The 13,168-nt window shown below is 32.6% G+C and overlaps 2 protein-coding genes across 2 annotated transcripts; both read left to right on the top strand.

Moving 5' to 3' along the window:
• The first annotated feature begins 278 nt into the window (after positions 1 to 278).
• Positions 279 to 2,618, top strand: LOC25489717 (stilbene synthase 4). The gene is made up of 3 exons (XM_013605872.3): positions 279 to 541; positions 1,281 to 1,856; positions 1,958 to 2,618. The coding sequence occupies exons 1-3, from the start codon at positions 364 to 366 to the stop codon at positions 2,383 to 2,385; spliced, it is 1,182 nt and encodes a 393-aa protein (XP_013461326.1). The 5' UTR covers positions 279 to 363; the 3' UTR covers positions 2,386 to 2,618.
• Positions 2,619 to 10,725: 8,107 nt separating this feature from the next.
• On the top strand, positions 10,726 to 12,499 carry LOC25489716 (chalcone synthase). The gene is made up of 2 exons (XM_013605871.3): positions 10,726 to 10,931; positions 11,333 to 12,499. The coding sequence occupies exons 1-2, from the start codon at positions 10,772 to 10,774 to the stop codon at positions 12,349 to 12,351; spliced, it is 1,179 nt and encodes a 392-aa protein (XP_013461325.1). The 5' UTR covers positions 10,726 to 10,771; the 3' UTR covers positions 12,352 to 12,499.
• The last annotated feature ends 669 nt before the right edge of the window (positions 12,500 to 13,168 follow it).

Raw genomic sequence — 13,168 nt, 5'->3', positions numbered from 1 at the left:
ATTCAACTTCTACTTCCTCACGAAAAACCAACGCATACATAATCGGCCAATGACATACATGAAGTAAAGCTATGCCATTTTTAGTCTAATTAAAACTTCATTTCTTTCTGATATATTTTTTTTGTTGATCAATTTTATAAGTAAACATTTTATTGAAGCTATATACAATAAAGATATATAATGTCAACGACCTCATGGAGCACGTGGTGGCCAACAACCCCTTAAGCCAAATTAAGTCTGTATAAATAGGTACTCATGAAAACATCTTCAATATTGCATTTCTCATACAAACATTGTGCACTCTATCAATAATATTTCTTTGTTTGTGATATTGATAATTTCAAACCCCCACTCCCCAACGAAATGGCATACTTAGAGGGAATAAGAGAGTCACAAAGAGCTCGTGGTCCAGCCACAATACTAGCCATTGGTACTGCAACTCCAGTCAATTGCATTTACCAATCTGATTTTACTGATTATTACTTTCGAGTTACCAAAAGCGAACACATGACTCAACTCAAGGCCAAATTGAAGCGTATATGTAAGCTAACTCATTGGGGATTATTATTATCCTCTATCTATAGACACTCTTTGCCAATATATATAAGAATAATCATACAAATCCACTAAAATCTTATACTAATAGTAATAGTGTGTATCTTCATCTTTTGATTAATGGTACTTCTTTATTTAATTGTTGTATTACAATCGATACCCCAAAAGGCACATATACATGCATGCGGTCATGCACGTACCAATTCATGCTTTCATGCATTTGCTTAAAAGTCAAAAGTTGTATGAAATATGATTTCCATTTATTTGTCATGTCCATTATTTTTCTATATTACACGATAACAGTATTTTTTTTTTTTTTTACTCAATGCCAATATTTAAAACTAAGACATGCCAATTCGATTTGGGCTGCAATAGGATGCATTGTTTATTATGTGAAAATATTCTCTACTTTTATTTTTATAAAGCAGGTACTATAAATTTTAACTTCAAATTGATGATAAGAACATGTGAAACTACTGATGTGAACAATTGTGTTGAAGAAAAAGATTGTGAAATCCTTCATGAATTCATCAATAAATTTATTGTATTAATTTGTTTCTTACAGTAACTTTTGTCACTGATTTTATGGCTTCTAGGAAACCTAATTCCTTCTATTTTTTTGACCCAAAGTAAACCGAATTCCTATTGTCAAAAAATAAATAAAGTAAAAGCTTATTCCTTAATTAGTTGACTAATACATATTTTTCTTTATTGGTTCTGAATAGGTGAGAAGTCAATGATAAAGAAACGTTACATACACCTAACTGAAGAAATTCTAAAAGAACACCCCAACATATCCACTTACGAAGAACCATCCCTCAACGTACGCCAAGACATATTAGTTGAAGAAGTACCAAAGCTAGGCGAAAAAGCAGCATTAAAAGCCATAAAAGAATGGGGAAGACCAAAATCAGAGATAACCCATCTCATATTTTGTTCAACTTCTGGTGTTGACATGCCTGGTGCTGATTATCAACTCATCAAACTCTTGAATCTAAATCCATCCACTAAAAGGTTCATGTTATACCACCAAGGTTGTTATGCTGGTGGAACCGTTCTTCGTCTTGCCAAAGATCTAGCTGAGAATAACATTGGTGCACGTGTCCTCGTTGTGTGTTCTGAAATAACTGTTGTTACTTTTCGTGGGCCCAATGAAACACACTTGGATTCTTTAGTTGGACAAGCACTTTTTGGTGATGGTGCTTCGTCTGTGATCGTTGGATCAAATCCCAACACAACACTTGAACGTCCATTATTTCATCTTGTTTCTGCTTCTGAAACGATTCTACCAAACTCTGAAGGTACAAATTTATTTTTGGTACACCGAAAATTTTAAGTATACCATAGAATTTGTCTTAATATTGTTGGTAATTGTTAATTTTTTTTTTCTTTTCTTTTGAAGGTGCTATTGAAGGACACTTGCGTGAAGTGGGACTCACTTTTCATTTGAAAGATAATGTTCCAAGTTTGATTGGTGAGAATATTGAGAAGAGTCTAGAAGAAACTTTTCATCCATTGGGAATTACTGATTGGAATTCTTTGTTTTGGGTAACACACCCCGGCGGTCCTGCAATAATCAAGAGGATTGAAGAAACGGTTGGGTTGAATTCAGATAAACTAAATGCAACTAAACATGTTTTGAGTGAGTATGGAAACATGTCAAGTGCTTGTGTGATATTTATATTGGATGAGATGAGAAGAAGGTCTATGGAAGAGGGGAAAACAACAACTGGTGAAGGACTTAAATGGGGTGTTTTGTTTGGATTTGGTCCTGGCTTGACCATGGAAACCATTGCTTTGCATAGCGCCAACATAGACCATGGTTACTAAAACTTTTACTATGATGATGATGCATGGAGTGGAGTGGAGTGGAGTGGAGTACACACTCATCATATATATATATATTTATACTATTAAGTAATTTAAAGAATAAAACAAAATCATGTATAACTGATTGTTTGCCTAAGTTTTCATTACTGTCTAATCATATAGCTTAATGTGGATGCATGTTTCTGTAGTACTTTTGTGTGTGAATAAAGAAAGTTTTGGATGAAGATAGAGAATGTGTTTCTTTTTATGGACAACAACATAATTGCTACTCGAGACACCCCTAATGTTCCAACTATGAGGGTCAAACCTAAAATTTATTTTAGAGTTGTAGAATAGATTATGATATGTTTGGTTGTTCCATTTTTTTTTAAGAAGCTAAATTAACTCATCTAAATTGACATTAGAAATAATCGAATATGAGATATTGAGGAGAAACACACTCTCATCTAAGCCTCAAACCTGAAGTGCACTGATTTTGTTATGTGAATCTGTAGAATTGCTTAAAAGAATGGAAATGAAGGCTTATTCCATATTTACATTAAATAGTACATTTAAATGCTTATGACAGTTCGTGCAAGCTAACAAGATTCAGAAGGTAATTTGATGCTGGTTACCCTCCAAAAGGTTCTTTCGTTGCCACCTTTTCGGTTCATCACATTTTGTTGTGTTTATGGGCTTTCTAAAATGTTTTTTTTTTGTGTTTGGGATTCGAACCCCGTGGACCGACTTTCTAAAATGTTTAAGTGCAATAGAAACATTTGTGTTGTGTTTATCCCAAAAAAAACATTATTTTTTTTGTTATTGTGTTTTTTAGTGTTTGATGATGATTTTCTTATGAATATTTCGCTGCAGATTCTAGATCACTTATGTTGCAATTTATCGGCTAATTTTCCATTACTTGTGTTTAACGGAAATAATAGATCCAACTAAAAGCAAATTTGTGAACAGTACCCAAATGTGTTGGCAAATTAATGGCCATTGGATTTCAGTTTTATTTGACTGTTTAGTACAAATATAAAAAATAAGAGGTGACAACTAGGGTACCCATGAAAGAATGGTGAGTAATTTACCCCAATCAATACACATTAGCCACATAAGCACATTTTTAAGTGGTATCCATGAACTATCTTGACCCCACCAACAAATTGCTCATTTTCATTGATTGGTGGGTAAATTACCCATCATTCTTCAAAGGTAATCTAGAAAAAACCAAAATAAGAACCCCACCCACCCATGTTTTGCGCCCAGTAGCAATTTTAATTGGTTGGAATGCTTTTCGGGACTTTCTCGCTATAAAATCCTTCTGTAATGCTATGTGTTTAATATCGTGACAGAAATGATATTTGTACAATCATTTTGTGATAATTTTTAGACAATTTTCTCTCTCATATTCACATGATTTCTTATCCTCTCTCTTCCTTTCTCTCTCTATTGTTTTTGACCAATAAAAAGATAGAAAAACAATGTTGTCATCAATTGGATGTACAAATATCACTACTCGTGACAATAAGGTTCAAAAGAACATTATGGTTAAAAAATTAAAGGTTCAGAAATCTTCAGAGTAGATCTGTGCTTTGAATGCTTATTAAGACTTTTGTGTGTGTTCATGTTGTTTCAAGGTCATCTTTCTTATGCTGCTATACATGTTTTAGGAGCTTGTGTGTTGGATTTAACAAAAGGGGTCAATGTAATGTATGAAGTATGTCTTTGTGTGACTTAGATTTATGAGTTTTTCATCTTTAGTATTGCCAAATAGGTCCTTTCCTACCATTTATAACCACTTTTGTAAGTTTATATCATATCATGAAGTTCTTAATTTTTGCAAAAGGATTATGTTGGTGATAATTTTGAGTTGTCCGAGTAAAATGTTGATGACATTGTTAAGTTTCATTCTGCACAGCATAATTATAGTCCATGTTTAAAATACACAAATATAATTCATGATGCTAAGAAACATGTGTGCAGATTTATTTATTTTTCTTTTCTTTTTTTCTTAGATGTGTGGATTTACTCTGCTGCTACACATGCAATTTTTTTAACATCAATAAATCAATAAAATATAGGCTATAGCATAGATTTCAAGATGTTAATGCATTTAGAAACTAATATTTCTATATGATTTTTGTTATTATTGTTTAAATATAAATCATATGGCGAACAATCAAGAAAAATTTAAATTTAGTATTAAACAAATGAAATCAAAACACTAAGAAAACAATTCATAATAATTTTAAACTTCGGAGAAAGCCTACAATGGATTGGGTAATTAGGAGTGTATGGTTTAATTTATCCGTGAGAGTATAAGAGATAGAGTGAGTTGCTGGTAATTTTATGGGTTTGTTGAAGGAGTTATTTTTTGGGTAATTATTTTATCAAAAAATTTAACTTAATTAAAAAAGGTCACGTCTTTTTAAAATGTCTAATAAATATGTATTTCGTCATCCAGAAGTCCTAGCTCAACAGGAAAAATGCTGAAATTGTTAGGCCAAATGTCATGATCGGGGTTCGAACCCCGGTACCTCCACTTGTGTGTGAGTATATAATGGCGTTGTCATTTCGTCTATCTACAAAAAAAAAAAACATGTATTTCGTCAACTCAATATAACATGTCTGCATTTTTCCACCGACACATTTAACCAAATATTAAATATGTAGAGATTTAAAATGATAGAGGTTGAATAAAAAAACATAGAATGGAAGTGAATGACAACTAAAGACTAAATATTAAGATAAGAAATTAAACAAATGACATCCAAACACTAACAAAATAGTGAGATTAATACCACATTTCACTTAAATATCCAATAAGCATGTATTTTACCACTGTCAGATTACATCAAAAATCAAAAATGAAGGAATTTAAAATAATAGAAGTTTGATAAAAAAAAAATATATATAACATCAACGTGAATTACATCGAAAAACTTACATAAAAAAATATAGCATCAAAGTGAATGACATCGAAAAACTTAAATATAAGATAAAATAATTAAGTAAATTACATTAAAAAAAGTTCATCTTAATATTAGGACTTTCGGGGGACCTAAACTAGGTTATATAATCGCATTATGTTGTGATCAACCACAAAAATGAGATTGACACTACATCTTCATATAAATCGTTAAGGAATTAGGTATATGGGCCATCTCACTTATATGTTTCTCACCATCTACTATTACATTCAACGTTAAACTTAAACTCACATATGACATAAGTGTCGGACTCTCTGCATCTATGATATGGGAACATAACAAAATAATATTAGAGCCTGTTTGATACGCAGGATATGATAGACACGGGATATGATAAGAAGCTGGATAAGGATAGGATATGACAGTGACATGATAACATTTATCATATCATATGTTTGGTGCACGCATGATAAGAAATATGATAGCATTATTTTATCATATCATGTGTTTGACACATATTTGTTATTGACATGATAAGAAACTGCAGAAATCAAATTAAAATATATATCTGTTTTTATTTTAATTTACTGCTCATCTTGTGTGTCATTCTATTTACAATCATAGAAATGAAATCAATTTCATTAACATGCAATCGAAATTAATTTTAACCCAACACAAAGAGAAGGGCACATAGATAATATAAGAAATAGAAAGAAGAAAAAGTAAAACTGATGCGGATTGATTGGGGAAAAAATTGAAATGGTTGGAAATTCGAATCTCCATTCTATTTCAATCCTTGTAATTGATTTCATTCCATCAATTAATTAATCAATTCCTCCATTCCATTTCAATCATTGGAAAGTTCCAATTGATTCCATTCCATTTCAATTGATTGGGAAGAGAGAGAAAAAAATGAAAAAATGAAAAAATTGAAGAAACGTGGGAGTCTTCGATCCATTTCAATTGATTGGGGAGAGAACCAAAAAAAGTGAAAAAAGAAAAAATTGAAGAAACGTGGGAGTCGAAGGAGGTGCTTTGTGGAAATAGGATACACATATGATAATTTTGTGCTATCAGGTTGCTAACCAAACAAAAACCAAGGATAAGAATAATAAAGGGTTGGTAGGATAGGATTAAAAATATATTTAATTTATCATTTTCTGTTGATGCACCAAACAACGGATTGAAGCAGGATATGATAGTTTTTTCATATCCTGTCTTCCTATCATGTGCTCTAAACAGACCCTTAGAGAAAGTATATCATGGTAAAAAGAATGGGTAGATGGTGATTTAATGGAGGGCGTTTTATGTTCCTTTCTTTCACAAGAAGAAAGACATTAAAGAAAAAGAAAGAAGACATCAAATGAATTTGAACATGAGAAAAGTTATGCGAAAAAAAGGAGTGTGTGCTTTGTTTCTGAAAGTGTAGAGAATATAGTGAGTTGCTAGTATTTTACAAGTTTGTTGAAGAAGTTTGAGATTTTTGAATAAATATTTTACTAGTTATACAAAAAAAAATGCCAAAATTCTTAGAACCATGTACGTATGTTATCAACTCACATAGCACATATGCATTTTTCCATGGTCAAATCGCACCAAAGATAAAAAGTGAAGGAATTTGAAATAACAAAACAGTTTTTTATAATGTTCGGATAATGTTTGGACTTCTGAGTGAGTTTAAACTCGGTTGGATCATCATATTTGGTCGATATGACATCACATCTTCATATAAAATCTTAAGACATTAGGTATATGGGTCATCTCGCTTAAATATTATTCAAACTTTACTATTTCATCCAATGTAGAACGTCAACTCATACTTAACACATTAACATCTCTTAATCAAGTGTGTGACTATTGTCTCTATAATTATGTGACATAGTAAAATAAGGGAACAAAGGTACAACATGTTCAAAAATGTTGGTTGAAAATGATTTCATAGAGGAAAAATTATGTTCATTTTTTTCATGAGAAGAGAGAAAATAATTAAAAAAAAAAAACAAATATCTAAAAGGAATTTAAAAATGGAATAAAGGAAAAATATATGAAGTGCATGTTTTGAAGTGAGATTACAAGGAATAAACCAAGTTATTTGTAATTAAAAGAGTTTGTTGAAGGAGTTAATTTTTTGGTAATTATTTTATCAAGAAATCAGACTTAATTAAAAAACGGTCAAATCATTTTAAAATGTCTAATAAACATATATTTTGTCAACTTAGTATAACATATCTTCATTTTTCATTGTTGCATCTCACCAAAGAGCAAATGTTAAAGAATTTAAAATAGTAGAGGCTGATTAAAAAAAAGCATACAAGCAAATGATATAAAAATAAATAAATTTTTAAGATAAAAAATTAAACCTTAGTTGTGTGGTTTAGCCGCCTTTTCGACTTAGCGGTGAATAAGTCGATTTTGGTGGAGGCAATATGTGATTTAGGTTGGGAGGAAGGTGTGGTGACTTGGCAGTGGCGTCGTCGTTTATGGGCATGGGAGGTAAGAGATAATGCATAATATATGTAGGGGGCGTGTTCAAATCTCAGACACCTCACTTATTCACTTTTAAGGTGAATTTCTCTAACAGCTAGACTACTTGACCGAAAAAACAGAAAGAGGTGGGTTCGTTACTATTAGCGTGGAGGGGTATAAGTATTTAGTTCTAAGGTTCAGCAACTATCATTTAGAATGAAGTATGGGATTCGTTACTATTATGCATTCCAAATTACTTTTTATTCAAACAAAATCAACTTATAAGAATTATCTTTAAGTGGGTATATCCAAACATAAATTAATTTACATCCAACTCACTTTTAACTAAAATCGATTCCTTTAAACTCAATTCTATCAAAATCAATTCTCCTAGCCGGCAAACCAAACACATACTAAGATTCAATCGTAGCACTAGAAATCCAAAAGGTTTAACCTTAGAAAGAAGTGCGTGGTTCGTTACTACTCCCTATGTCCCATATTATATGATCTAGTTGACTCTGTCACGTACGTCAATGCATAATTTTAAACTTAAATATCTTTAATAAAATATATTAGAAAAAATTATGAAAATTTGATATTTTAAAAATATTCATCGAGATAAATCCAACAAAATCTTATATGATATATTTTGTCTTTATATATTAGTAGAAAAATAAGATCAAAACATATTATATGAATCATAAACATTTTTAAATTAGATCATTTAATATGAGACGGAATGAGTATTAATTAAGGCATGGGCATTATTTAATTTGAAGGTTCAGCGAGTGCCATTTCGGTATGTTGGAATATTTAATTAAAAAAGGTTGTGCAACTACCATTTGATTTAGGTATGTGCCTTAATGATGTGATATCAATACCATTTCGGTATGTGGGAATATTTAATTGTAAGGTTGTGCAACTACCATTTAGGCATCTGGTTTAATGATATGATATCAATACCATTTCGGTATGTGGCATTTAGGCATCTGGTTTAATGATCTGATATCAATTTTACTTGTGTTATTGTTTTGAGGAGTGTTATCTATACTCTTTTTTAAACATTTTATTTAACATCCATTATCTAATTTGGTTAAATCAACGTGACTCCTACATTTTACAAATGGAACTCATATAAAGTGGCGAGACATAAATTAGTTTCATTAAATAAGAGACTGAGTGTTTAAAAGAGAGTGTTGTTAGCCTTCTTTGTTTGTTTTTAATCTAATATGATGATATAATCTTGGTTAGGCTTCCTTTGTTATCCAATATGATGATGAAATATTTTATTAATGTTTATATGTCATTTGTTTAACTTTTTTTTTTGAAACAAATCAAAATGAGATATATTACGAACAATAGAGTATCCTTAATAGCACAAGGTGTGCTAATAAGGACATCAAAAGTATACAAGCGATCAAGTCACAAAAAAAGCAAAAATACAACAAATAAGTCGATGCCCATACAAACAAATAGTCTCGGCCACCATATATGAAAATTTAGACGAATATTAATATTAGTAGTCTTCATCCACCAAAAAGAATGTAACTTCACTTTATCTAGCAACTGACAAATAGGGCATTCGATGTTCTTAAATATTCGGCTATTCCTTTCATTCCACAAAATCCAAACGCAACAATGCTAAAGAACCTGCAAAAAGAAACGACAAGCTCTCAAACCATCTGAAGAATAAGTAAACTGGATAGCATGGTCTTAAAGATGAGACAGATCGGTCGTAGAAATGCCAAGCCAAGGTCGTGAAAGGCCCCACAGAGAAGCGAAGCAAGGACAAGAAAAAATATATGTTGAGCAATCTCTAACCCTCCACACTGAGTCACACATAACTGGTTATTGTGAGAAATAACGTTGTGCGCCATCAAATTATCTTTCGTCGGTAAACTATTCTGAAGGAGTCTTAAAGCAAAAATTGAAACATTCAAGGAAACCTGTTTATGCCAAATAAAATCTGTAATAACATCAGAGCTTGGGGCCTCCTCGCTAGTAAGCATCTTGTACACACCCGTAACCGCCAATAGGATCAAGCCGCCACTGCCACTGATATGTAGAATTATACTGCAAAGAAATATCGTGAAGTAAAATTCTACACTCCCCTAAAATATCCTCCTCGTTGTTCATTCCCTTGAGCCAGCGGTAGTTAACTCACGCCAACACTATTGAGATCGGTTCAATCACTTTTTAAGTCGGGTCAACCGATCTTAAAATTACCAACGTAATTTAACTACCATTGAAAAATGTCGAACGTGAGTTAACTTCCATAGGTCAAGGAAATGAGCAATTTTGAAAGGGAGAAAACTAATTTTTTGAGTTTGATCATCACAATGGACAAAGAGAATTCAAACAAGTGAGTTTGACACCAAATTTTCAACCTAAAGCCTAAGGAATTAAGTATGGATCATATCACTTATATATTGTTCAATATATCTACTATTGCATCCAATTTTGAACTTTGATTCACACTTAACACATTAACACAAGTGAAGTTTGCAGCAACCATTTAGCAACATGACATTGATTGCAAATATGTTCCATCTCAAATTCAGTTTTTTTAGTTGTATAGGTTTATTAAGAAATTAATAATGTTAATTTAATTGCAAAATGTGTTGCTTTTAACTAAAACACCTTAATAGGGTTATTAAGGATAGTTGTAGTTAGTTGAATAGTTAGTTAATTGAAGTGAATATGAGTATATTAATATGATAAAATGTAAAATATTGTATTGATACTGTTATATAAAGAACAAATAATTTAAGACAGAAAAACGACAAGAGAACGCCTAAATATTAGGAGGATTTGGTTCACCGGCTATGATAAGAGATATAGAAACATAAAAGGCAGCAGTCCATATCCGATATTAACTGATGATGGAGCCTGTTACCTAGAAACAATGAGCAATTTTGCCCTTATTTATATAATTGGATTTTGCCCTTATTTATATAATTGGATTTGGACTCGAAGTAAAATTCTTCAACGAGAATATTAGCATCCAAATGGCACCAAGAGGCAAAGGTGTGGCCACAATTCTAGCCATTGGCACAGCAAATCCACCCAATGTCATCCTTCAGCCAGATTATCCTGACTTATATTTCAAGGAAGTCAATAATGATGATGAGCATCTACAACGCTTGAAGCTAAAGTTCAAAAGCATATGTATGTTTCTTTTCTTACATATATATATATATATATATATATATATAGACACACACTATTTCATTTTATACCTAATATCCTTTTCTTAATATATCACTATTTATTTTTTTTGGTCAAGTACTCTAACGGTTAGAGAAATTCACTTTAAAGGTGAATAAGTGGGATGTCCAAAGTTCGAACCCCGACCTCTGCATATAAATGCATTGTGAGCTAAGCTCACGGGAACCGTATCACTATTTCTATCTCTCTCTTGAAATATGTATACATCGTCCATCAAACATATTCCTTTTTGTTTACGCCCATCGAGCATGCATTTTTTTTTATGTCTCACACCTTAGCAACTTTGTGGACTCTTTTATATTCATTCAAATTAACTAATCTCTTTCCCACTTGGTGAGCAGGTGAGAATTCAAAGATAGAGGAACGACATGTTGCCCTGACAGAAGAATTTCTGAAACAAAACACAGAAGATGGCAAGTATGAATCTCTTCCCTTAGAAAATCTACCAACTGAACAGGTAGTAAACCTAGCCAAAGAAGCATCATTGAAAGCTTTACAAGAATGGGGACAATCCATATCAGAAATCACACACCTCATCTTATGCACAACTTCTTGCTTCGGCAGCGTTCCCGGTCCAGATACTCACCTCGCCAGACTTCTTAATCTCAAACCAACCGTTAACAGACTCATGATTTTTGGTCACGGTTGCCACGCCGGTGGCACCATCCTCCGTATCGCCAAAGACATGGCTGAGAATAATGTCGGTTCACGTGTTCTTGCTGTTTGTTCAGAAACCATGTTAGCTTCGTTTCAAAGACCAACCGATGATTTTGCTCCTGCTACCGATGTTCTTATAGGACATGCTCTTTTCGCAGATGGTGCTGCCGCTATGATCATTGCTGCTGATCCTAATCCTTCTATTGAACATCCACTATTTGAAATTGTTTCAGCTTCACAAACAACTGTTCCTGATACCCAAAACTCAATCAGAGCGCAAATACCTGTTGAAAATGGTAGACTTGTTTATCATTTTGTCAAAGAGATTCCAAATATTGTGTCTAATAATGTTAAGAAGTGTGTGATTGATGCACTTTGTTCAATTGGTTTTGATGAAGATATTGAATGGAACAAGTTGTTTTATGTGGTTCATCCAGGTGGACCACTTGTGTTGAGTAAGGTTGAAGAGAAACTTGGATTGAGTGAAGGGAAGTTGAAGGAAAGTTGGAATGTGTTGAGGCAGTATGGAAACATGTGGAGCTCAACAGTGATTTTTATATTGAATGAGATGAGGAAGAGGTCTAAGATTGAAGGGAAGGGGACCACTGGTGAAGGGTTGGAGTGGGGTGTTTTCTTAGGGTTTGGTCCTGGTGTGGTTACTGAGACTGTGTTGTTGCGCAGTGTAGCATGTGTTGAAAAGTGAGTGTTGTTAGCATTTCTCACTTAATCAATAGATAAATAAAGGAGGCTACGGCTAGTAATACTCGTTGGGTTTGTTATTTCAATAAGTTGTTGGACATTGCGTTGTAATATTTGGTGTTTGCAATAAATATATAGTTGTAACTCTCCAATCTAAGGAAGCCATCATAGAAACTGTGTTGTAATATTTGGTGTTTGCAATAAATTCCAGAAGAAAATGAAGAAAACCTAACGTTTTTTAATTAAAACTAACGGAAATAACCAAAATGTGTAACAAAGAGAAGTTAAGGGACCAAAATAAATCAAATTTTAATTAAGGGACCAAAGCGATACTACCTAAATAGTTAAGGGACCAAAAATGCAATTTAACCTTAATTTTAAGTTTGTATTCCATTTGATGAAATGTAAGACAGAGACTCATTTTGAGTAAGGGGTTTATTGTGGTTCTATTGTCTCTTAAAATAGGGCAGAAACTATTTTATCTTTACGTGGTGCATAATCTAAAAGAGACCAGATCATGGGTCTTGAACATTTGAATAACAACCATTTTATGATGGTCAACTTTTTTTTCTATGTTTTTAGTTTATATTATGAGTATATATGAAAGAGGGGTGTCCAATTCCTTCCATGATGTAGGGCTTTGGGAGCCCAGATATATCCATACAATGATCTAATGAGCTCGGTCGCTTTGTGGGTAATGAGATAATTGGAGATGATGATGTAGTGATAATTGAAAACATTGACAAGGATGAAGGTTACAAGAAGATTGTAAATGGAGTAAATGATTGGGGTAGCATAGATCCCGCCCACAAGATCGACCT

Source organism: Medicago truncatula, chromosome 3, assembly GCF_003473485.1.
Source record: "Medicago truncatula cultivar Jemalong A17 chromosome 3, MtrunA17r5.0-ANR, whole genome shotgun sequence".
In the NCBI taxonomy this organism is placed as follows: domain Eukaryota; kingdom Viridiplantae; phylum Streptophyta; class Magnoliopsida; order Fabales; family Fabaceae; genus Medicago; species Medicago truncatula.
The sequence above is the reverse complement of the archived record's forward strand: the minus strand, read 5'-3'. Positions and strand labels throughout refer to the sequence as shown.